Source organism: Chiloscyllium plagiosum, unplaced genomic scaffold (genome assembly GCF_037043375.1).
Source record: "Chiloscyllium plagiosum isolate Xiang-an unplaced genomic scaffold, Cpla_swu_hap1 HiC_scaffold_37, whole genome shotgun sequence".
NCBI lineage: Eukaryota > Metazoa > Chordata > Chondrichthyes > Orectolobiformes > Hemiscylliidae > Chiloscyllium > Chiloscyllium plagiosum.
In genome coordinates this window covers 13,011,507-13,034,858 of record NW_028270175.1, presented here as the reverse complement: position 1 = coordinate 13,034,858, position 23,352 = coordinate 13,011,507, and the positions used below count along the sequence as shown (strand labels likewise).

The 23,352-nt window shown below is 39.5% G+C and overlaps 1 protein-coding gene across 2 annotated transcripts in view; it reads left to right on the top strand.

The window, feature by feature from the left end:
- The window catches only part of mmel1 (membrane metalloendopeptidase like 1), a 64,021-nt gene that overhangs the window by 20,845 nt on the left and 19,824 nt on the right, over nt 1–23,352 (top strand). For both annotated transcript variants that reach the window (XM_087980342.1, XM_043676072.2), the window contains 9 exons: nt 1,843–1,961; nt 3,396–3,461; nt 4,351–4,485; nt 8,193–8,282; nt 8,829–8,965; nt 10,139–10,232; nt 19,982–20,110; nt 21,532–21,630; nt 22,573–22,656. In XM_087980342.1, the coding sequence (XP_087836468.1) occupies nt 1,843–1,961; nt 3,396–3,461; nt 4,351–4,485; nt 8,193–8,282; nt 8,829–8,965; nt 10,139–10,232; nt 19,982–20,110; nt 21,532–21,630; nt 22,573–22,656 (953 nt within the window). The remainder of the gene's footprint in view (nt 1–1,842; nt 1,962–3,395; nt 3,462–4,350; nt 4,486–8,192; nt 8,283–8,828; nt 8,966–10,138; nt 10,233–19,981; nt 20,111–21,531; nt 21,631–22,572; nt 22,657–23,352) is intronic.

The following is a 23,352-nucleotide window of genomic DNA, read 5'->3' as shown; positions in this document are numbered from 1 at the left end:
GATGCCCATCTAACCTACACCATACCATTATTATCCATATGTATGACCAATGCCCATTTGAATGCCCTTAACATCGGCAAGTCTATTATTGTTGTAGGCAGCCTGTTCCATGTCCCTACTAATCTCTGAGTGAAGAAACTACCCCTAATATCTGTCCTAAATCTATCACCGCTCAACTTAAAGCTTTGTTCCCTTGTGTTAGCCTTCACCATTCGACGAAAAAGGCTAAATCACTTTCAATCCCAAAACTTCGTATTTTGTGCAATAGCCTACCATGTGGAATCTTATCAAACGCCTTACTGAAGTCCAGATACACTACATCAACTGCTTTACCTTCATCCACCTGTTTTGGCACCTTCTCAAAGAACTCAATAAGGTTAGTGAGGCACAACCTACCATTCACAAAACCGTGTTGACTATCCCTAATTAAATTATTCCTTTCCAACACCTTACCCACAACCGAAGTAAGGCTCACTGGCCTATAATTACCAGGGTTGTCCTGACTCCCCTTCTTAAAGAAGAAAACAACATTTGCTACCCTCCAGTGTTCTGGCAGTACTCCTGTCAACAATGAAGACATAAGATCAAAGCCAAGGGCTCTGCAATTTCCTCCCTGGCTTCCCAGAGAATCCTAGGATAAACTCCATCCGATAGGGGTCTTACCTATCTACCTCAATCCCATCTAATCTTGTAGCCTGTATCTCCACATTCTTACTAACATGCCTTTTTCCAATGTGAATACTGACAAAAATTATTCATTAAGCGCTTCATTTAGTGTTATGCTATCTTCTGAAATATTTCTCCATGTCTCCAATGTCTCTGATTTGTCATATAGTGATATCTAGTAATGAATGAACAGCAACATTTGAAATATTGTTTTAAAAATTGATTTGTGCAGAAAAGGTTTTTTAAACCCAGTATGTATAGCTGTGTTAGATTAGTTTGAAGAGTTAATAGTTATACTTCCATATTTCAAACTGTTAATCAGCTTTGCATTTTAGTTAAGCATACCTGTTATAATGAATCAATAATTCTATTCTTTATTAAATAAACTTGGTCGTTGTTTACTTTTCTTTTATATTCTGAAACTAATATACAGATAAAATACATCATTGGCCACATTGGGAATTGGTAAAATATTTAAATATATGTTGTAATCAGTGAACTAATGGAACTAGAGGATGACAGTGCACTCTCCCAACTGGGTTCATGCCACTCGATGAAATGTTTCCCTCCAAGCCAAGCACCATTCTGACAAGAAACTATATCTCCATTCCTTCACTGTTGCTGGGTCAAAACCCTATACTCACTTTCTAACAGCACTGGAGGTGTACCTACATTACCCAAACTCATGGGCAATTAGGGTTGGATACAAAATGCTGATGCAGCCAGCAATGTTCATATGTTGTCAAAGAATAATTTTTAAAAATAAACAACATTTATACCTTTCCTCAGTCTATCACCTTGGCCTGAAATGTTAACTCTTAACCTGCTGAGTGTTTCCAGTAATTATTGTCTTTAAATATCTTGACATCAAATTTTTTGAATAATGTCCTGTTGTTTGATAATGTTCCTATGAACATCTTTCAAGTATTTTATGATGTTCAGGACATCAGTTGCTGTTGCTGTTAGCCATAGATATCATCAAAATGGCATTTCTATTGTCTGAACACACCATGTTTGTGGTGAGATATCATTGCTGCTAAACCATGGGAGGGATGCACATTACGTTTTCTTTGCTTATTGGATGAGGTGGATTCAGGTAGAGCTAACCATGTATGATGTCTTGAGTTAACGTTTTCTATTAAATGTATAGATGTTGCTTTCACTCTGTCTCTTCAGAGCCTCATTGGAGTTTGGAGACCATCCTACCACATCTTAATACCTATTACAATAAGAAATCTATTGTGGGGATGTTTGTTTTGATTGATGGCAGGAACTCGAGTAGACATATCATTCATGTAAGTAAGTTATCATTAATTCCTGCTTTAAGCCATTGGTGTTGAATATACTTTTGCTGCATAGATGGGAGGTAATCTATGTAACTTTAGCACGTAAAGAATTCTCTGTACACAAATGTAGGTACTTGAGGATTTAAGAGAATGTAATACTTTAGAAAAGTGTTTAAAGCCTTTCTTTACACTGCCATAATGCTGAGACAGTAAGTGATATGTGTTGTGAGTGACAGTCATTGCAAATGATTGATCGTTGATTCACTTGATACTCTTTATCAATCATTCGTAGAAACATCAAATGTCTGTTTAAATTTTTGAACCTGATTATTTCTTGAAGATATGAATTTCAACCAGATTATCTGATGCAACCTGAGTTTTTTGTTCTGTTTTGACCTTGTGTTTCTAACAGGTGAATATTGGCCACCAGAAATCTAACATCAAAATACAATTTCTCACGTTTAGCAAAATGTTTCCAAGTGTTTTAGCTTGTCGGAGATCATGTACGTACATTTGCTAATGAGTTGGGGACAGGGAATTTGCCAGAATCACCTGAATATACTGCTCATGGGATTATATTGTGATCTGCAAACTGCATTTAACACTGCCGCAACCCCTGCCCCCGCCCCAATTGCCTTTGGTGCAAAATGTAGTCAGGTTGCTGTTGTTCGCAGGTGGTTCATGTTGAGATATTCTGATGTTGCCAGCTAGGAATTTGACTCATTGTCATTATGATCTGTCAGAGAGCCTGGAGTGCATTCCCAACAAAGGTCCAGCCAATAAAATGAATGGCTGGAGAATGACTTGCAATTTTCAAGGAAACTACCCATTCATTTCTCTTTGAATCAGTGATTTTGGACCAGCATTTATACCCATCCCTGACTGTCCTTGAGAAAGTGGTGAACCACTGCAGTCCATGTGGCATTGGTACATCCATATTAGGAAGGAAATTCCAGCAGCAGTGAAGGAGCAGCAATACAATTCCTAGTCTGGATGCTGTGTGACTTGGAGCAGAGCTTGTGGGTGGTGATGTTCTCACGTGCTTGCTTTCCTTATCATTCTAGATGGTAGCATTTGCAGGTTTGGAAGGTGCTGCTGAAGGACCCTGAGTGATTTGTTGCAAATTGCACTGCTGCCACTGTGCATTAGTGATGGAGGAAATGAATGTTAGCGGTGGTAGATGGGATGCCAGTCAAGAAGGCGGCTTTGTCCTGACTATTGTAGTAGATTTTAAGCCAGTGCTGTCAAAGGAACCTTTATACATTGCTGCAGCAAATATTGTAGATCGTACATAGTGCTGCCCAACAATGAGTCAATGTTGGAAGGAGTGGAATCCTTTGTTCTTGTTGGTGTCAATTTTTTTGGATGTTATTCCAGAGAAGCAGAAATCAGTTCACACCAGCATGAGCCTCTTGCTTAATGTGTTGCCTGTAACTCTTGCAGGTTGATGAGCCCAGTCTGGGGATGCCTTCCAGAGATTATTATTTTGGAAATGGAAACTACAAGACGGTGAGCTCTGAGACTGACTGCACAGAAATTGTTTGGATTCTTACCGGTGCAATCTACTATCTAGTTTCACACATTTTATGAATTTTCAACTGTCATTTTTCCTCCCTTTAAACATGTTTCATTTCAAGGGATTACACAGTTATTTTACAATATTGTTTGAAACTGGACTGATTCCTCAAACTGATGGTTGAAGAAGATCTAGCATGGGAACTCAGCACTTTTGTTTTCTAACTAATAAAGCTAAAAAAAGAAAACACTCTTCTTCACCTTTAGTCGCTTCAGTTTGTTAGCGTGTGTAGAAAGGTAAACATTAATATCTAGGCTTTTTGGCACAGAATTATGCTGGAACATATGCTGGAACTCAGGAATACATCTGATTTATGGCTTCAGCTTTTAATATGGGGCAGAATATTGGACGTGTGCCCAATGTCCTAATAAGTTGGGTACAATAGCCAATGATTGTAGTTTTGGATTAATAACAGAGAGATTCTAAGTTAAAATCCTTTTTACCAAGTTGTGAACAGAATTCAAAACATCTGCAAATTTTCATTCTGGCACCAGAACATAACTATGAAATTGTCATAAAAATTCATGCAATCCACTAACCTTTGAACGCTACCTTGAATGTCCCACTTGTAACTCAAGTTCCATATTATGTGGATGACTTTAAGTGGCCTCAGTGCACCTATAGATGTGTAATAAATACTGCCTTGGCAGTGTTTCAGTTATCCCAAGAATGGATAAAAGATAGATGCATTTTAGTTGCTTAGGAAGTGTGAAAGGCAAAAGTGTACCCCTCAGTAAAATGGTGTACAAATGTAAAACCTTGTATGCATGTATCTGTCAAATAAATCACTCCCTGAATTTAGTGGTGTTCCTCTTTATTAAGGTGCGTGAAGTTCATTTGCAAGTTATGACCATAATTGCTAAGATGATCAGGGAAGACAGAAATGTGACAAAAAATGATACTTTTGTTGAAGAAGAAATGACAAAAGTCCTGGAGTTTGAAACTGAATTGGCAAATGTAAGTATTTGAGATTTCTATACCTTTTCCATGAAGATAGAATGATGAACAGGAAGTACAAAACACAATCGCACTGAAGAATGGTGCCATCCTCCTTAAGCATTTGGTGCTAGGTCATATAATAAAACAAAGAACTGCAGAAATGAAAACAGAAATTGCTGGAAAAACTCAGCAGGTCTGACAGCATCTATGGAGAAAATCCAGAGCTAACATTTCGGTACTAGTGACCCTTCTTCAGAACAGTTCTGAAGAAGGATCAGTGGCCCGAAATGTTAACCTCTGCTTTGTCTCCACAGATGTTGCCAGACCTGCTGAGTTTTTCCAGCAATTTCTATTTGTGTTTCTAATTTCCATTATCTGCAGTCCTTCTGGGGATTTTTTTGTTCAATAAAGAGCAGCAGATACTGGAAATCTGAAACAAGCAAAAACAGAAATTTCTAAAGAAACTCAGCAATTCTGGCACCATCTACGATCCCCAAAGAGTGTTAATGTTTCAAATTCAGTGGCTCTTCTTCAGAATTCGCTTGACTTTGTTCTGAAGCAGGGTCACGAACTTGAAACATTAATGTTGTTTTCTTCCCACAGATGCTGCCAGACCAGCTGAGTTTCTCCAGCAGTTTCTGTTTTTGTTTGGTCCTGGCTCCTGCTCTCCCTGAACACAAGACTCACACTACATTACATTACTCACTACATTGCTCTGTTGTATTCTGTCTTAATGCTTCATATTTGATACAGTAGCTCTCATGTTGCTGAATTCTAACCCCAAATTAACTGCGGCTTTCAGTCACCTTCAGGACTGGCTGGAATATGGGTAAAATCTCTATGACTTCACGCAGAGGCAGGAATGCTGCCATAAAGCTGTAGGTTTATGAACAAGCTGTCTCAAACAGGAAATAGTGAATAGGTCAATCATAAGGCAATAAAGTAGAGTCAATGGAAAATAAGGAATTGATGTTTCTGAGATGGAATTTTTACAAAATGTTGATCTGTTGGAAATATTCTATGCCATCAAAATACAAGTATACTGCTCAGTTATGTTTCTACAGTTATGCAATTAAACAACTGCATCTGGATTCACAAATATTATAGTAACAAATCGATGTGTCAAATATATTTGAATAAGATTCAAATGGTTGGATGGTCAAATGGCATGTTTTGATGGATTAATGAGGTGTGAAGGTTTGGTCAGTCCAGCTGCATTGTGATGCATTGACATTGATTCTGAAATAAACTGGCTAATATATTCATAAATTCATAAGTAAAACAAAATGTACTTCTGCAGATTTAGATGTCAATCTAGTCTTGTTTTTTTTCTGCCCTTCCCCACACCCCCAACCTTTCTTGAAAGGCTTCGCTCTCAATGGACAGCAGTCATGTAGCTAACATCTAACCTAACCTGTAAGTGTTAGCAGGAATGCTTGAGGGCATCATATATCGTATGGCTTCTCCTGAGAAAGATCAGAAGGTCACATATAGTGATCAAGAACAAGAGCTGAGGCTACAGATGAGAGAATATCAGCCAAAGGATTACTGAGGCTGAATGATTGTCAAGAATTCTCCCACCATATCATCTGAGATGAGTTAACTTGTTGTGGGATTAGAATGGATAGACAGCAGACAAATGGGCCATTCAGTGGAGCCAGTCTATTTATGCTCCACTCAATCCTCTAGTGGGTGGTTTGCATGTGGAATGAATTTTCTGAGGAAGTGGTGGATGTGGGCACAACTACAATGTTTAAAAGACATTTAGATAAGTACATGAATAGGAAAGGTTTGGAGGGATATGAGCCAGGAGCAGGCAAGTGGGCCTGGTTTAGTTTGGGATTGTGGTCAGCATGGACTGGTTGGACCGAAGGGTTTGCTTTCATGCTGTATGACTCAATGACTCTATAAACCAATTATAACCCTCCATTTCTTTCTCAACCATTTGCTTGGCCAGCTCCCCCTGAAGTGTGTTGACAGTATTCACTTCGTCCACTCTCTGGGATAGTGAAGTCAACATTCTTTCCACTGTTTGAGTGGAAATGTTCCTTCTGATTTCTTGGATGGATTTCCTGATGACTGCGCTTTGCCAATAGCATCGAGTTATGCTCTTGCCCACAAGAGGAAGCATTCCTTCTGTAAGCACTCCGTCAAAACCTTTCATAATTTTAATCTTTTTTTTTATCTATTGGGTCATCTGTAAGCCTTTTGATTTCCTTCAATGAAAAAAAAGGCCTCAATCTTTTTCCAGTAACAAGCTTTGCTGGTATTGCCTGCTTAAAGATTTTCTGCACCCCTCTTGATTTTATACTGAAGTCTGATGCAAACCTGTTTGCTCATCTGCCCTCTCCTCATTTTTCACTATTAGATCCCAGACTCATTTTCGATAGGGCTTTGAAAGCTTTATTGTCTGTCTGTCAATATAGTTTCAGACAGAGATAGATAGGTTCTTGATTAGAAGGGGAATCAAGAGTTACAAAGAGAAAGCAGGAGAATAGGGTTAAGAAATATATCAGGGAGGAGAAAGTGAGGGCTGCAGATGCTGGAGATCAGAGCTGAAAATGTGTTGCTGGAAAAGCGCAGCATCCAAGGAACAGGAGAATCGACGTTTCGGGCATAAGCCCTTCTTCAGGAATGAGGAAAGTGTGTCCAGCAGGCTAAGATAAAAGGTAGGGAGGAGGGACTTGGGGGAGGGGCTTTGGAAATGCGATAGGTGGAGGGAGGTCAAGGTGAGGGTGATAGGCCGGAGTGGAGTGGGGGCGGAGAGGTCAGGAAGAAGATAGCAGGTTAGGAAGGTGTTGCTGAGTTCGAGGGATTTGACTGAGACAAGGTGGGGGGAGGGGAAATGAGGAAACTGGAGAAATCTGAGTTCATCCCTTGTGGTTGGAGGGTTCCCAGGTAGAAGATGAGGCGCTCTTCCTCGCAACACGACCATGGCAACACGACGGTTAGAGGAAGAGTGCCTCATCTTCTGCCTGGGAACCCTCCAACCACAAGGGATAAACTCAGATTTCTCCAGTTTCCTCATTTCCCCCTCCACCCACCTTGTCTCAGTCAAATCCCTCGAACTCAGCACCGCCTTCCTAACCTGCTATCTTCTTCCTGACCTCTCCGCCCCCACCCCACTCCGGCCTATCACCCTCACCTTGACCTCCCTCCACCTATCGCATTTCCAAAGCCCCTCCCCCAAGTCCCTCCTCCCTACCTTTTATCTTAGCCTGCTGGACACACTTTCCTCATTCCTGAAGAAGGGCTTATGCCCGAAACGTCAATTCTCCTGTTCCTTGGATGCTGCCTGACCTGCTGCGCTTTTCCAGCAACACATTTTCAGCTCAGTTAAGAAATATATCAGCCATGATGAAATGGCAGTGCAGACTTGATCAACTAAATGGCCTAATTCTGCTCCTGTATTTTATGGTCTTATAGTTTTATATCAGTCCTTTTCCCTCAGCTTCCTCTGATTTCTATATTTGGAACCTTAACAACTCCTTCTGGTCGTATTTTCCTTATACAGAGTGAAGAAGTTTCTCCTAAATTCTTGTTTGAATGTATTAGTGACTAATGACCTGAATTTTGAACAGTTCCCACCAGTGGAAATATCCAATCTATCAACTTACTTGATAACTGAATGACTTTGATATCTATCGAGCTGCCTAAGGTTATCACCAGGAGGTAAATTGCCTGTGCAGGTAAAAGCGTAAATAAAATTGATTGTCTCTCCATAGGCTACTGCATGTCCAGAGGAAAGGTACGATGTTACAAAGTGCTACAATAGAATGACACTTCCAGAACTTCAAATGAAATTTGATCTCAATGTGAGTAGATTTATTTCAGTGATTGCTTCCTGTCGGTACACATGATACATTAGATGTTAAGAATGATATCTAGGTTAATACTGAGGAGAAATGTAATGATTGATTGACTGTCTGGTTCCATATTTGTCAGTACTGTTCAGATTGGTTCCATTGACTCTGACAGATCCTCTTTATATGTCATTCTCCCATCTGTATACTTTAGCCACCACATAGCCTTCTATATGGATACGAATCATTGTAATCTTCAGCTCATTAATATCTCCTTCACTGTGTCAGCCATTGTGCCTTTGGGTGTTTTAAACATTCTTGTTCTCTGTGTCTTTCTGTCAAAGAAGTGAGAATATTGGTTCTTGATGAGAATATGGAATAACTTAACTTGTCCATAGATTTTTTTTTTGTGCTTTGCTTTCTGTACACCTTCTGGCAAGTATGATTATTGGTAGCTAAATCCAATTTGTATCATTTTAATATCCAGTCTCTTCTATGGTATTATTGAACAAGCAAGTGTTAACTACTCAATTCTTTGATTCATGCCTGTGCCTCCAGGGATTTAACTGGACACAGTTTCTTCAAGGGATTCTGGCTAGCGTTGATATTGAAGTCCATCCAGAAGAAGAAATTGTGGTTACTGACGCTGACTATCTTCAGAAACTCAAGCATATTCTCCCAAAATACTCAAAGAGGTAAAGATACCAGATTCTAAATTGTTTTGTCGTGATTTGTGAGATTTGCTTCAATTTCATTTTAGTAATTGGAAATGTTCCGATCCCATTCGGTAGACAAACTCACATTTCTATTGCAATAAATCACCTTGCCTATCCCCTCAGCAGACATAGCCAAAGTAAACTCAAAGAGAAGCCAATGGTGGCTACCCATTTTGCTGCAAATAAAACAATGTTTTACCAAAGAGTATTATTTTCACACTGAGATGAAGGAATAGAAATATAGAAAACTGATGTAGGAGTAGGCCATTCTGCCTTCAAGCTGCTGTTCCATTCAATATGATCACAGCTGATTATCCAACTCCATTCCCTGTTCCAGCTTTGTCCACATATCCTTTGATCCCCCTAGTCCTAAGAACCATGTCTCACTGTTCGACAACATTCCCCAGGGCTCTACCATTAATTGTGTAAAATTCCTGCCCTTGTTCATCTTACCAAAATGCAACACCTCACATTTATCCGAATTAAGCTTCATCTGCCACTCTTCGGCCTATCGGTTCAATTGATCAAGATCCTTTTGTAAACTTTGATAAGCTTCTTCACTGTCCACTATATCACCAATTTTGATGTCATCCACAAACATACTAACCATGCTTCCTATACCCTCATCCAAATCATTTATATGAATGAGAAACAACAGTGGACCCAGCACCAATCCCTGCAGAACACTGCTGGTCTCAAGCCTCCAGTCCAAAAAACAATCTTCCACCTGGGCATGACCTGATTCTGTCCGTATATGCTGTAGTTGTATAGAGGTGATTGGAATCTCTTTGAATAGTTTAAGACCATTGTCATCGTTGATAACCTAGAGTACAAAGCAACTTCATGTAAGCATGTTATCGTGTCTGTCGCTAATGTTGTGCAGGCATATTCAATCCATTCATGTGAGATGTTCTTGCCTGGACATCCTGTTGACCCTTAGTCTTTATAGTAAACCTCTCTGGTTTTTGACTGATTTTTGAACTCCTTTACATATTTGAAGAGAGTCATCTTTTTAAAATACTCAATTATTTTTCCATATACAATGCCTGGAAAAAGGTAAATGCAAAATCATTTTAATAGCCATTTCTACGTTTTGTTTATATTGGACTTCAGCTACCAAATCTTATGCTTTTAACTCTCTTGTATTTTTAGTACTCTTCAGAACTACCTAGCTTGGCAGCTGATCTTGGACCATGTTAACAACTTAAGCCGGCGCTTTAAGGATGTCCATGCCAAATACCAGAAGGTATGCAACCATTCAAAACCTTTTTTAAGCTTTGCTGAGTTATTATTTGTCCATATAATATTTGTTGTTGCATATCTTAACAATTTCTTTTTCATTCCTATATGCTTTGATCATAATTGCAAAAGATATAGATGATATTCATGTGGATCTAGTAAATGAATTTAAAGTATTGCAGTTTGTTTAGAATTTGTAAGAAAATGATGGGTTCACACTCTGCTAAAGTTTCTACTGTCTCCCAACCTCAGATCCGAACCCTCTGATCTACCACTAACTGCTCCATGAATCCTTTCTGGGCCACAGAGTCTGTACCCCACTCACGTTTGTGTTAACTTTTCCAAAGTGAATTTGAGCAATTGATTCTGGATTAGTGGTGCTGATGAAGGGCTTTTGCCCAAAACGTCGATTTTACTGCTCCTCGGATGCTGCCTGAACTGCTGTGCTCTTCCAGCACCACTAATCCAGAATCTGGTTTCCAGCATCTGCAGTCATTGTGATAACCTTGAGCAATTGATTGTCAACTGGAAGGGGAGCTAATGTATTGCAGTTGGAGAATTATTCTATCTGTCCCAAGAAGAGATAACAAAAGAGAGAGGAGATTTTAAAAAAAAGATATGTGCACCAAAAGAGAAGAAATGCAGAAATAAAAGTTATGAGACAATCAGCGTGGGATAAAGACAAAATGGGAGACTCTAAGATGTTTCACTCCTCTGCTAAAAGATTAATGGATTTATAAAAATCCAATAAAATTGATGTACACATTTGAGAAAGAAATATTTGTTCCAACATGTCTGTCCTGACATTTTAAAACAATTCAGAATTCTTTTCCTCATTGAATATTTTGCCAAGTTTCTCCTTCAAGATGCAATCATCCCCACCTCAACGAGAGAGGAAAAGTAATCCACTCTTGAAATAATCAACTCCATAAAGTCTTAACATATTAGTTAGTCCGTTTAAATGTACACAAAGAACTATGAACAATTCCATTGACCAATGTGCGACTAGAGAAAAATTAAATCCTACTGAAAGAAAATGCATAAAAGTGAGTGACTGAAAGTGTGTCAGACATGCACAGTAATTTCAATCAAAATCGATGTAAATGTACCACTCCCCTTATAAATGTGGACATTTAGTACATTTTAGCTATTAATCATAATTAGGACATTTCCTCTGAGTTTAATATTGTGTTTGTTTTAATCCTATAGAATGTTCAACTTTTAAATGTCACATATTAATATGTGTTTTCACTAAACAGCAACACTCCTGCACCTCCTGGTATTCAATACATTCTGCAAAAGTCCTCTCTGTTGGACTATAGCCTGGTATCATGTGATTTCAATTTCGTCCAACCAGTCCAACTCCAGCACCTCCATATTCTGCAAAAATGCCAGATATACAGGAATACTTCCTCATTTTTGACTTCTAGCTCGACCATGACACATGGTTTCTCTGCTTGTTGATTAGCTTATCTCTGTTTTCTAGTCTAAGTATTACATCTCTGCTCCTTCTCTCCTGACCTGCTATTTTTGAACTGACTGCTTTTCAGTGTACACTTTGTGATCTTCAGTCCATCGGATATTGGGATTGTTCAGGGGATTTCAAGAGAGTCGCACAGCACAGAAACAGACCCTTCGGTCCAACCTGTCCATGCCGACCATAATCCCAAACTAAACTAGTCCCATCTGCCTGCGCTTGGCCCATATCCCTCCAAACATTTGTTATTCATGTCCTTATCCAAAAGTCTTCTAAACGTAACTGTACCCACATTCACCACTTCCTCTGGAAGTTCATTCCACACGCGAACGATTGTTTGTATAATAAAACTGCCCCATATGTCTTTTAAAATCTTCCTCCTCTCACCTTAAAAACATGCTCCCTCGACTTGGAGTCTTTCACCCCAGGGAAAAGACACCTGCTATTCACCTTATCTATACTCCTCATGATTTTATAAACCTTTATAAGGTCACCCCTCAATCTCCTATGCTCAAGTGAAACAAATTCCAGCCTATCCAACCTTTCCATATAACTGAAACCCTCCATGCCCAGCAACATCCTGGTAAATCTCTTCTGAATCATCTCTAGTTGAATAATATCCTTCCTATGACAGGGTGACCAGAACTGCACACAATACTCCAGAAGAGGCCTCACCAATGTCCTGCACAGCCTAAAAATAATGATCCAACTCCTATACTTTGAGGTCTGAGCAATGAAGGCAAGCATGCCAAATGCCTCCTTAACTACCCTATCTACATGTGATGCAAACTTCAAAGAATTGTGTCCCTGAAGCTCTAGGTCTCTCTATTTTACAACATTACCCAAAGCCCTGCTTTTAATTAGATAAGTTATACCCTTTTTTGCTTTACCAAAAAGCAATACCTCACTTTTGTCCAAATTACACTCCATCTGCCACTCTCCAGCCCTTTGACCCAATTGATCAAGATCAGTTTGTAAACTTAAATAATCTTCTTCACTGTCATGTGAGATGGAGAAGATTAGTTTTCTTCTTTAAAAACAAATCACTGCTCCATTAAATACATCTCCTACCTCCAACTTCTCAGTCCAGAGGTATGCATACTCAAATGTACATATCCCACTTTTTGACCTATTCAATGATCAGAAGATCTGACTTTGTTTATTCATTCACGGGATGTAAACATCGCTGGCTAGCATCTACTGTCCTTTTCTAATTGCCCAGAGGGCAGTTAAGAGTCAACCACATCTAATATCTTGGTTATGTAATTTTGACATTTTATTGACTTTATTGATTGTTCAGGTTGTAAGTTTGCTCGCTGAGCTGGAAGATTTGTTCTCCAGCATTTCATCACCATGCTAAGTAACTTCATCAGTGAGCCTCCATTGAAGCATTGATGTTCTGTCCCGCTTTCTATTTGTGTGTCTTGGTCTGTTGTGTTGGGTGATATCATTTCCAATTCTTTTTCTGAGTGGTTGGTAAATGGGGTCCAAATGGATATGTTTGTTAATGGAGTTCCAGATTGAATACCAGGCCTCTAGGAATTCCTGTGCATGTCTTTATTTAGCTTGTCTCAGGATGGATATATTGTCCCAGTTGAACGAGTGTCCCTCTTTGACTATGTGATAGCTCGTCATGCCTTTTGGTGGCCCGTTGGTGCTTGTATATCCTGGTGGCTAGTTTCCTGCCCATCTGTCTAATGTAATGTTTGTTGCAGTCCTTGCAGGGTGCTTTGTATATGATGTTCATTCTGCTGGCTGATGGTTGGAGGCCCTTTAGATTCGTCAAGAGCTGTTTCAGTGTGTTAGTTGGTTTGTGAGCTATCATGATGCCAAGGGGCTGGAGTAGTCTGGTCAGCATCTCTGAAATGTCTTTAATGTAGTGTAGTGTGGTTAGAGTCTCTGGACATGTTGTGTCTTCTTGTTTAGGTCTGATGTTTCAGAATCGGCAGACTGTGTTTATTGAGTACCCGTTTTTCCTGAATATGTTGTAGAGGTGTTTTTCTTCCGCAACTCATAGTTCCTGGGTGCTGCAGTGTTTGTAGCTTGTTTAAATAATATCCTCATGCAGCTCCATTTGTGGGGTTGGTTGATTGTTGCTCTGCGCTGGTGGCCATGTTGAATGTGAGTCTATTGGGACTCAGTCTAGTTTCACTTCACCAGTCGCCATTGGAACACTATTTTTATCTTCCAATGTGATTGTTTGCATTAAATTTGATTGCCATTACTCTACTCATTCATACATCTTAGCCATTTTGTTTTGTAGTTTCTGTGTTGTCTCCTTTAATTCCACATCTACCACCTAGTCATTTACAAATTTATCATTTTGTCTTGAATTTCAGAATTCAAGTCACATGTCAATGAAAAATGGCAGTTAACAAGGATGTTTAATGTTTAGGAAGGACAGATAAGAAGGCAAAGGAGGTGGGGTTGTGTTGATAATAACTGATCGGATCAGTACATTGGCAAAGAAGGACCTCAGATCAGAAGAACAATGTGAGAAATCTGTTTGAGTGGAGCTGAGAAACAGCAAGAGGCAGCAAACGTTGGTTCAACTTATTACCAGGCCATCCAACAGTGGAAGTAGTGAGGGACATGGCATTAATTTTGAGATATGAGAAGCATGTAGCATGGGCAATACAGTAATCATGGGTGAGTTCAATTTGCATATGCTCGGGTAAACCAATTGAACACGAAAGCTGTGGAAGGCAAGTTTCTGGAGTGTGTTGGGGAGAGCTTTATAGAGCAGTTTATTGAGGAGCCAACTAGAGGACAGGCTATTTTAGTCATAATATTATCCATTGACAAATGGCTAATTAATAATCTTGCTGTAAAAGAACCTTTAGGGATGAAGCAGATTCATCAAATCCATAGAATCTGCACTGACCCTCTGAAGAGCATCCCACCCAGACACAGCCCCCAATCCTATTCAATCGCTGCAATCCCACATTTGCCTTTTCCAAGAGTTTAGAGATTGGTCTTTATAATGTGAGACCAATGCCCATTAAAAGCTATTTATGACAGGTGTCTTGACTTTCCTCCTATGGTTTTTATCCATGAGATGTTCTGGAATCTGGGCCTTGCCCCTTGACATAGTTACACCAGTGAAAGAAAGCATGAGTATAAATTATCATAAAGTAGAAGGAAGAAGCATTCATTGATGTGGGCCCCTCATCATCTCTAGATCAATGCCTTTAAAAAGCCTCTATTGCCCACTTAAATATTTAATTGGACCATAAAATGCTGGGTCACATTCCTGAAACAAATTAAAAGTACATCCCAAGAGGATCAAACTGTTCTGTCAGTGCACCAGCTGCACCAATATTAATCGCTGCAGTTTCTACCATCAGTTAACATCATCACTGCTATTTAATTGGCAAAGATAGCACTCAGCACCAACCTATGTTTCTGTCTCAACAATCCTGTGACATGCATTTGTAGCAAATTTCAACTTTAAGAATTCTTAGGCACACAACGTTCTCTTGTTACAAGCTTTATAAGAAATTTCAAATTTAGATTTTAAAGGCATCAAGGCTCATGGGCAGTAAGCAGGAATATGGTATCGAAGATCAGCCATGATCACGTTAAATGGCAGAGTAGGCTTGAACAGCTAAATGGCCTATTTCTGCTCCTGCTCTCTATGTTATTGTGTTAAGTTATTCTCAGAACTGTGGAAGTTTGGTTTTGCAGATCAGAGACGAAGGACAAAAAAGACATTCATTCATATTCTGCTTTTCATGACCATCTCAAAATGTCCACAGCCAATTCAGTACCTTTAAGTTTAGTCACTGATAATACAGGAAACACAACAGTCAGTCCACACACAAATGGATTGAGGGATATTTCTTGGCCAGGACACTGGAGATAACTCCTTTGCTCTTCTTCAAAACAATGTCTTGGGACTTTTGGTCTCCACCTGTTAGGGAAGACTGGGCCTTAGCTCAACGTCTCATCTGAAAAGTGGCACCCCAGACAATGCTTCATGGCAGGTAAGCCTGGATTTATGTGCTCAGATCTTTGGACCAAGAATCCTGAGGTGGAGGTGCTACCAACTAAACTACAATCATCACTGAATGGTATTAGAGGTTTGAAGGATAAAATAGCCCACACCTGTTCCAATGTGAGCATGACTAGCAAGGCCAGACAGTCCTGAAACATGACTAGCAAGGCCAATATCTGTGGTCACTTAAAATTTCCTTAAGATTGGGGTGATGAGCTATCTCCTTGAACTGCTGCAGGTGAAAGTACTGCAACAAATAGGTAGCAAGTGCCAGGATTTTGGTCCAGTGATGATGATGGAATAGCAATGAATGTACAAATAGGGATGGTGTTTAACTTGGTGGAGTGCTTAAACCTGAAAATGTTCCTATCCTAGCAGTCTCTGTCCTTTTTGGTACTGCAGTGGAGATCACTACAGTATGTTTGTGAAGTACCGTCGAAGAAGCTTTCATTTGTTGATGTAGTGTAAATAGTGCGTGCTGCAGCCATGTCACACCAGTGCTGTGGGGAGTTTGAGATGATGGGAGGCCAGCCAATTAAGCAGACTGCCTTTTCCCGCATGGTGTTGAGTTTCTTGAGTATTGTCGCAGTTGTGCCTATCGAGACAAGGGGAGACGGTTCTATCATATTCCTAACTTGCACTTTGCAGATAATGGAAAGCCCTTGAGAATACCTAGTGGCTTATCCACTCAAATAATTTCAGTATTTATGTGAGGGTTCTAGCTGTTTCTGATCAATTGTCATGTTTTCTGCATTGTTAGAACTCAGAAAGCGAAATAAATCATCTCTTGTGGGATAAACCCCAGAAATAACTTACTGGGCAGTACACTTTCATAGTGAAGCCACTTCACATCAAAGGATTTTCATGAGATCAGCTCGTCATTCCTGATTAACATGAATGACTCAGTAACAGATGCAACAGGTCAGCCAGCATTTATTAAGATACAAGACAAGTTGACATTTTTAGGACAATTCTATTAAAACACAACATAAAAGTTGTTATCAGAGTCCGAATCCTTTTAAAAAGTTGCTATAAATCTGAAGGCTTTTACAAATTTATTTCTTGCGTATGTAAGGTTGCTTCATTAGACTTTAAGACTTTATGACTTCAATCAGAAAATGAATAATGAGACTAGAGGGCGTTATTCAAAGCGTTGCCAAATAATTTAAGCTCCATTATGTGCTGCTTATTTACATGACTGCAGACAGTAGTAAATATTATTTGAAATATTGTGTAAGCAATGTCTTTCGTGTCCAGAAACATTCAACCAGAAGTAGATTTGAGTTTAATGCTGTTATTAATGTTTTTGGAAAAATACCTCTTTGTGACAAGAAAGAGACTCTCTGCATTTTGCATTTCATCACAAATTGCTAAATGATTCGTGTGATTTTGCTCCACCAATAAATTTGTTCATTTTTGATTTGGCTTTCTATAAGTTTTGAGAAACTGTCATATTGTACTTGGTCAAAACGATTGAGCCACAGAGAATTAGGACAGAAAATTTCAAAACCTAAAGATTCATTTGATGACGAGATTTTAATTTCTACCATACTGTTCAATCTCAGAATTCCAAAAAGACAACAATTCAAAGCACAGAATCACATTTCTGGTGGCAGAAAGTCGTTTCTAGAGTTTAAGTATAACAAAATATTTTATTGTTTTGCTTTCTCTTTTTGTTCTCTTTCTCAATGTTTATTTCTCTTTGTTTAATTTGACTCTAATTTATCCTTTAACTTCCTTCATCCTTCCTGTTCCCTTCTCTGTCCTTAAATTTTGTTTACAAAACCGGTAGACTGTTAGTTCCGTTACATGTTAATGTTCCAGATGCCCCACTGTGTCACTACCAGCTTGTGCTATCAACATCTGATGAGAAATGCATGTCCGGGTTCGGAACTAAATCTGCAGAATGTAGGCAACATAGGCATTCGTTATTTTGTTGACACAGCTCTGCCCTAGGGAAAGCATTGTTCAATTGATATCTTTCTATCTCAGATCAATTTCAGTTACTCAATGTTTATTTATGCAGAAAAAAGCTGGATCGAGTACTTGCATTTTCTGCTGTTGATATTTTAAAGAGCTGGTTGATTGACCATGTTATAGGACTGGAACCAAAGTATTTTTGTAAGAAAGTTATGATGGATTAATTAACTTTTAAAAAATTTTCATACGTAGCATATGACTAATTGGTTCTCTGCAGCATTTGCACTGGGCATTTTTTTTTACTTCATTAATGGGATGTGGGCGTCACTGGCCAGGCCAGCTTTCATTACCAATCCAGCTTTCAGAGGGCAGTTAAGAATCAACCACATTGCTGTGGATCTTGAGTCACATGTAGACCAGACCAGGTAAGAATGGCAGGTTCCTTCCCTAAAGGCCTTTGTGAACCAGATGTTTTTTTCTAACAGTCAGCAGTGGTTTCATGGTCATCATTAGATTTCTAATTCCAGATTTTTATTGAATTCATATTCTACCATCTGCCATATTAGAATTTGCACCCGGGTCCTGAAGACATGACCTGGATCTCTAGATTCACATTCGAGCGATAATACCAAGAAGCCATTGCCTCCCCTATAATGGGCATTGAAGTGCCATTGGCTGAAATGAAATATATGGAGAACCCTTGAGGATAGGTGAAGAGGCATGGAGGTTAGGGGAGGTGTGATGGCTACAGGGCTCTTTTCTGTTTTGCTGTTTTTATTGTCTTTGGGATGAAGTTACAAAACACCAACACAGACCTTTTAAATTTTCTGCCATGATACCCAGTAGCTATCTCTGCACTGGGACATAGCACCCATATTCCTGGAATGAAAATCCCACCTTAGCAGGCACTTTCTCCTCCTGTGTCAAGTTAGGACCTTTACTGTATCTCGCTATATCTCTCGAAGATGAAAACACACTTGTTCATAAGTCACTCCTGTATCCTTGGGCATTACATTGGATTCTCATCAAAGTTATGAAAGAATTGATGTCCTGTGGAATTTGGAAGCCAGTAATTATTTGTCCTGGAAATAATATTTGGTGATGCCGATATTTAAAATGTGGCATTTCTCTCATCCCTATTTTAGTGTAGATTTCAATGCTTGAAATAAAGAGCTCGGTGACTACATTATATGATGGAGGGAGGAACATCATCTGAAACTTTCATCGATTGATATCAATAACAAACATCCTTGGACTATAATTATTGCATCTTGTGCTGAAATATTTTAGAGCATTTAAATAATTAAACATTCCACCAATCTGCACCTGTAATGTTTCACAGGAAGGAATGATCAGCTTGTGTGTTGTTTAGATTAGATTACTTACAGTGTGGAAACAGGCCCTTCGGCCCAACAAGTCCACACCAACCCGCCACCCACCTCCCCTACATTTACCCCTTCACCTAACACTACGGGCAATTTAGCATGGCCAATTCACCTAACCTGCACATTTTTGGATTGTGGGAAGAAACCGGAGCACCCGGAGGGAACCTACGCAGATACGGGGAGAATGTGCAAACTCCACACAGTCACCTGAGGCGGGAATTGAACCCGGGTCTCTGGCGCTGTGAGGCAGCAGTGCTCACCATTGTGCCGCCCACATGTCTGGTGCATTTATTAAGAAACACCAGAATACTGAATGAATCATATTTCAAGTAGCAACATAGGATCTTCAACATCCATTTAAGTGCAGCCCCTGATAACACTTAAATAAAGCAAAGAACTGCAGAGGCTGAAGATCTGAAACAAAAACAGAAATTGTTGGAGAATCTCAGGAAGTTTGGTAGCATCATGGAGAGAAAATAGAGTTAATATTTCAAATCCAATGATCCTTCTTCTGAACTTAGATTTGAAATGTTAATTCTTCTTTCTCTCCACACATGCTGCCAGACCTGCTGAGTTTCTCCAGCACATTCTGTACTTGGTAAGATCCAGTTTATTTGAAGGGCATTTCTGACAATGCGACCCACTCTTGCTACTTCACTGGAGTGATATAACTCTGTGTAATCCTCTTAAATGCCTTAATTCCTGAATCGATAACATTCTGACACAAAAACAAGCATGCTACTAAATAAGCCCTTTACATACTCTACATATTTTACATACTTTACATATGTACTTGCATTTCAGAATTACAACTGATACTTATCATAAGTTATGATAATGAAGAGGTAAACTCAGTTATTGAAGGCTGATGTTGGAGTCATTTACGATCACTCCACACTTTGTAATGCAGTGTTTAATCCTTTTTCATGTAATTGTTACACTCAGCACTAACTTATAATTAACTTTCATTGTCACAGGCATTGTTTGGTATTCGTCGGGAAGAAGCTCGTTGGCAAGAATGTGTCCGCAACATTAATAGCATGATGAAAAATGCAGTGGGAGCGCTCTATGTGAGAGAGGCATTTGCTGGCAAGAGCAAGAGAATGGTATGTACCTCACAAAACAGAGCTAGTCAATAGGTTTTTTTTCTCAGCACAATGCCAACCAACATTTCACTTGAGAGCCTTTATCAAGAATGCTCAAAATGATTTCTTGTGTCCATTTTAATTGGCGTATGTAATCCAATAACATCAAACATCACTGTGGACAACAGCAGTGGATGGATGACGCTCAAGTGTCATGGACAAACTGTATGTGTTCCTATACTGTCCATGATCAGTATGTTTTTTTGATGACAGAGGTGTGTGTTTTCTTATTCTTGGAGAGTGGCACTCAACTAAATAATTCCAGCAGCAAACTTAAAAATGATTTTTTTAAATTTATGAATTAAGTGCAATATCACACCCACACATTCACTCTCACACTCTAAGACATCCAAAAACTTGGTACAGCTGAATTTAAGATTCTGATTTTACTTTTTAATTGGTCAATGAATGGGCATGTTACTAGCTTAGGCGACATTTATTGTCCATCCTTATTTGCTCTTCAAAAAGTGGTTTTGAGACATCTTGTTAAACCACTGCAGTCCAGGAAGTGTAGGTACACTTACAGTACTTGGGAAAATGGAGTTCCAGAAGTACAAAAATCAGTATCAGATTTACAATTACCAGTCTGGCTCATGGCAGATCTACAGTTTCCAAGGTGGTTTAGATCGTCTGCTTTCAAGACATTGCTATTAATTACCTTCATTGCTTGTTAACACGCAGCCGGATCATGATTTGCTTTTCTGACTGCTAAACTGTTAGTTTACAGTAAAAACAGAAATTAATGAAAAAACTCAGCAGGCCTAGCAGCATCCAAGGTGAGAAAACAGTCAATGTTTCAAGTCTGATGACTCTTCATCAGAATTTGTTCATTAGTGTTATGGGATATTTCATGTCCATCTGAGAGAGTAGATGGGGCCTTGGTTTAACTGAGGAGGGTGCCTCTGATAGTGTAGCTTTTTCACATTGTCAGCACCGGAGCCTGAATTTGATGTTCAAGATGGACCTAAACCTACAGCCAGCTGACTGAAAGATGTAAGTTTTGCCACCCGAACTACAGTTAATATTTACGCAGCTGTTATGTTAAGAGGATTTTTAAAATATTTATTCACTGAATGTGGGTATTGCTGGTTGCACCAGCATTTCTTTTCCATCCCTGATTTCATTGGAGAAGGTAGCTGTGAGCTGCCTATTGAACTGCTGTAGTCTGTGGCATATAGGCAGGCACCTGATAGGGAGGGAATTCCAGAATTTTGACTCAGCAACATTGAAGGAACAATGATATATTTCCAAGTCAGGATGGTAAATGGCTTGGAGGGGAACCTAAAGTTGGTGTTGCTCCCATGTATCTGCTGCCCTTGTCCTTGTGGGATGGTGATAGTCCAAGAGCTATTGTTTCTCATTGGACATTTTTCTCTTTTCAGATAAAGGATTTAATTGATAAAATTCAAGAAGTGTTTATTGAAACATTGGATGAGCTGGAATGGATGGATGGTCCTTCAAAACAGAAGGCACAAGGGAAGGTCAGTTAATGATACGTGTACATGTCGTTCTGCTGTAACATGCATCTCGTTCATGCAAATTTCCTATAACACAATTGACATGTTGGGGACAGTGTTTCTATAGCCCAAACTTTTAAAGGGTGTATTGTTATAATGCGAATGTGGCCCCATTAGTTTAAATTGTGTTGTTATTCCCTTATACACGGGGTTGCACAAAATGGAACTACCCTGTTTTGCAGAACCGACTGTAGCTGGTTTCTCACGATTGCTACTGTAGAGAGTGGGGGGTGCAGGGCCGAGTGAATGTGAGGAAGTGATCTAATAAAAAACCGTACAGTGAAATATTAAATAGATCAGGCTGGATCCCAGAATTATATTGCCTCAAGAATTTCACTTTGTCGTTGTCATGGGAAAAGCAAAATTTTGAATTCCCTATAGAATGTTAGCTTTTCTCAAGTTGGGCAACAGTTAGATTACAACAATTAGTCTGAGCATCCCTATCAAATAGAATGGAGAAAAATATCCTGTTTTCCTTTTCCTTTCTCTTCACTGTTTATATATTCATCGGCTCTTGGGTGAGCAATTCTGTGGCTATGTTTGACCTCAGTTAGTGAGATGTGTTGGGCTGTCCTTGAATGGAGAGTATCACAGCGAAACCCTGTCCTTACCTAAGGTTCATACCAGAAAGCCCTGAATTGTGATGAGCATTGGGAAACCTGTTTGAGGGTACTGTTTTAGGCAATTGTTAATCCAAATCTCAATTACAAAAATAACAGTTGGTAATGAACAATAATTAGATTAGATTAGATTCCCTACAGTGTGGAAACAGGCCCTTCAGCCCAACAAGTCCACATCGACCCTCCGAAGAGTAACCCACCCAGACCCATTTCCCTCTGACTAACGCACCTAACCTTTAAGTGTTGTTAATTGTTTTGAACATCCCTTTATATATGTTTCTCAAAGGTCCTGGCAATAAGAGAGAAAATTGGATATCCAGACTACATCTTGGAAGATGACAATCCCAGGCTGGATGAGGAATATAAACATGTGAGTATAGTAGATTTTGGGATCAATTGACAATAGACATAAACTTGTGTTCACCTACATAATATCTCCTCTCTGTGAAATGCCATGACAAGGCACATTTCTTAAATGTTAAGTGGTCAAAATTATGGCACTCCTGTGTCACTGCCAGAAGCATACTGAGCCAGGGCTCACCAAAGTCTGTCGAGGCAGATGTTGTTCACAAAATATGCAGGGCAAGTATTTCACCCTAGTTAGGACATCCAAGGAAGTCTAGGACGAAGTTCAGAGTAAATTTCTTGAATGAGTTTTCAACTCTGACTATTAAATCCCAGGTTGGTACCTGGGATTTCGATGTTGTGGCTATTACGGAGACATGGGTAGAACAGGGACAGGATCGGCTGTTGCAGGTTCCAGGATTTAAATGTTTTAGTAGGGTCAGAGGTGAGGGTAAAAGAGGGGGAGGTGTGGCATTGCTTGTCAAAGATAGTATTTCAGCGGTGGAAAGGACGATGGATGAAGACTCGCCATCTGAGGTAGTTTGGGCTGAGGTTAGGAATAGGAAAGGTGAGGTCACCCTGTTAGGAGTCTTTTACAGGCCTCCTAATAGTCCTAGAGACGTAGAAGAAAGGATTGCAAGGATGATTCAGGAGAAGAGTGAAAGTAATAGGGTGGTTGTTATGGGGGACTTTAACTTTCCAGATATTGACTGGGAAAGCT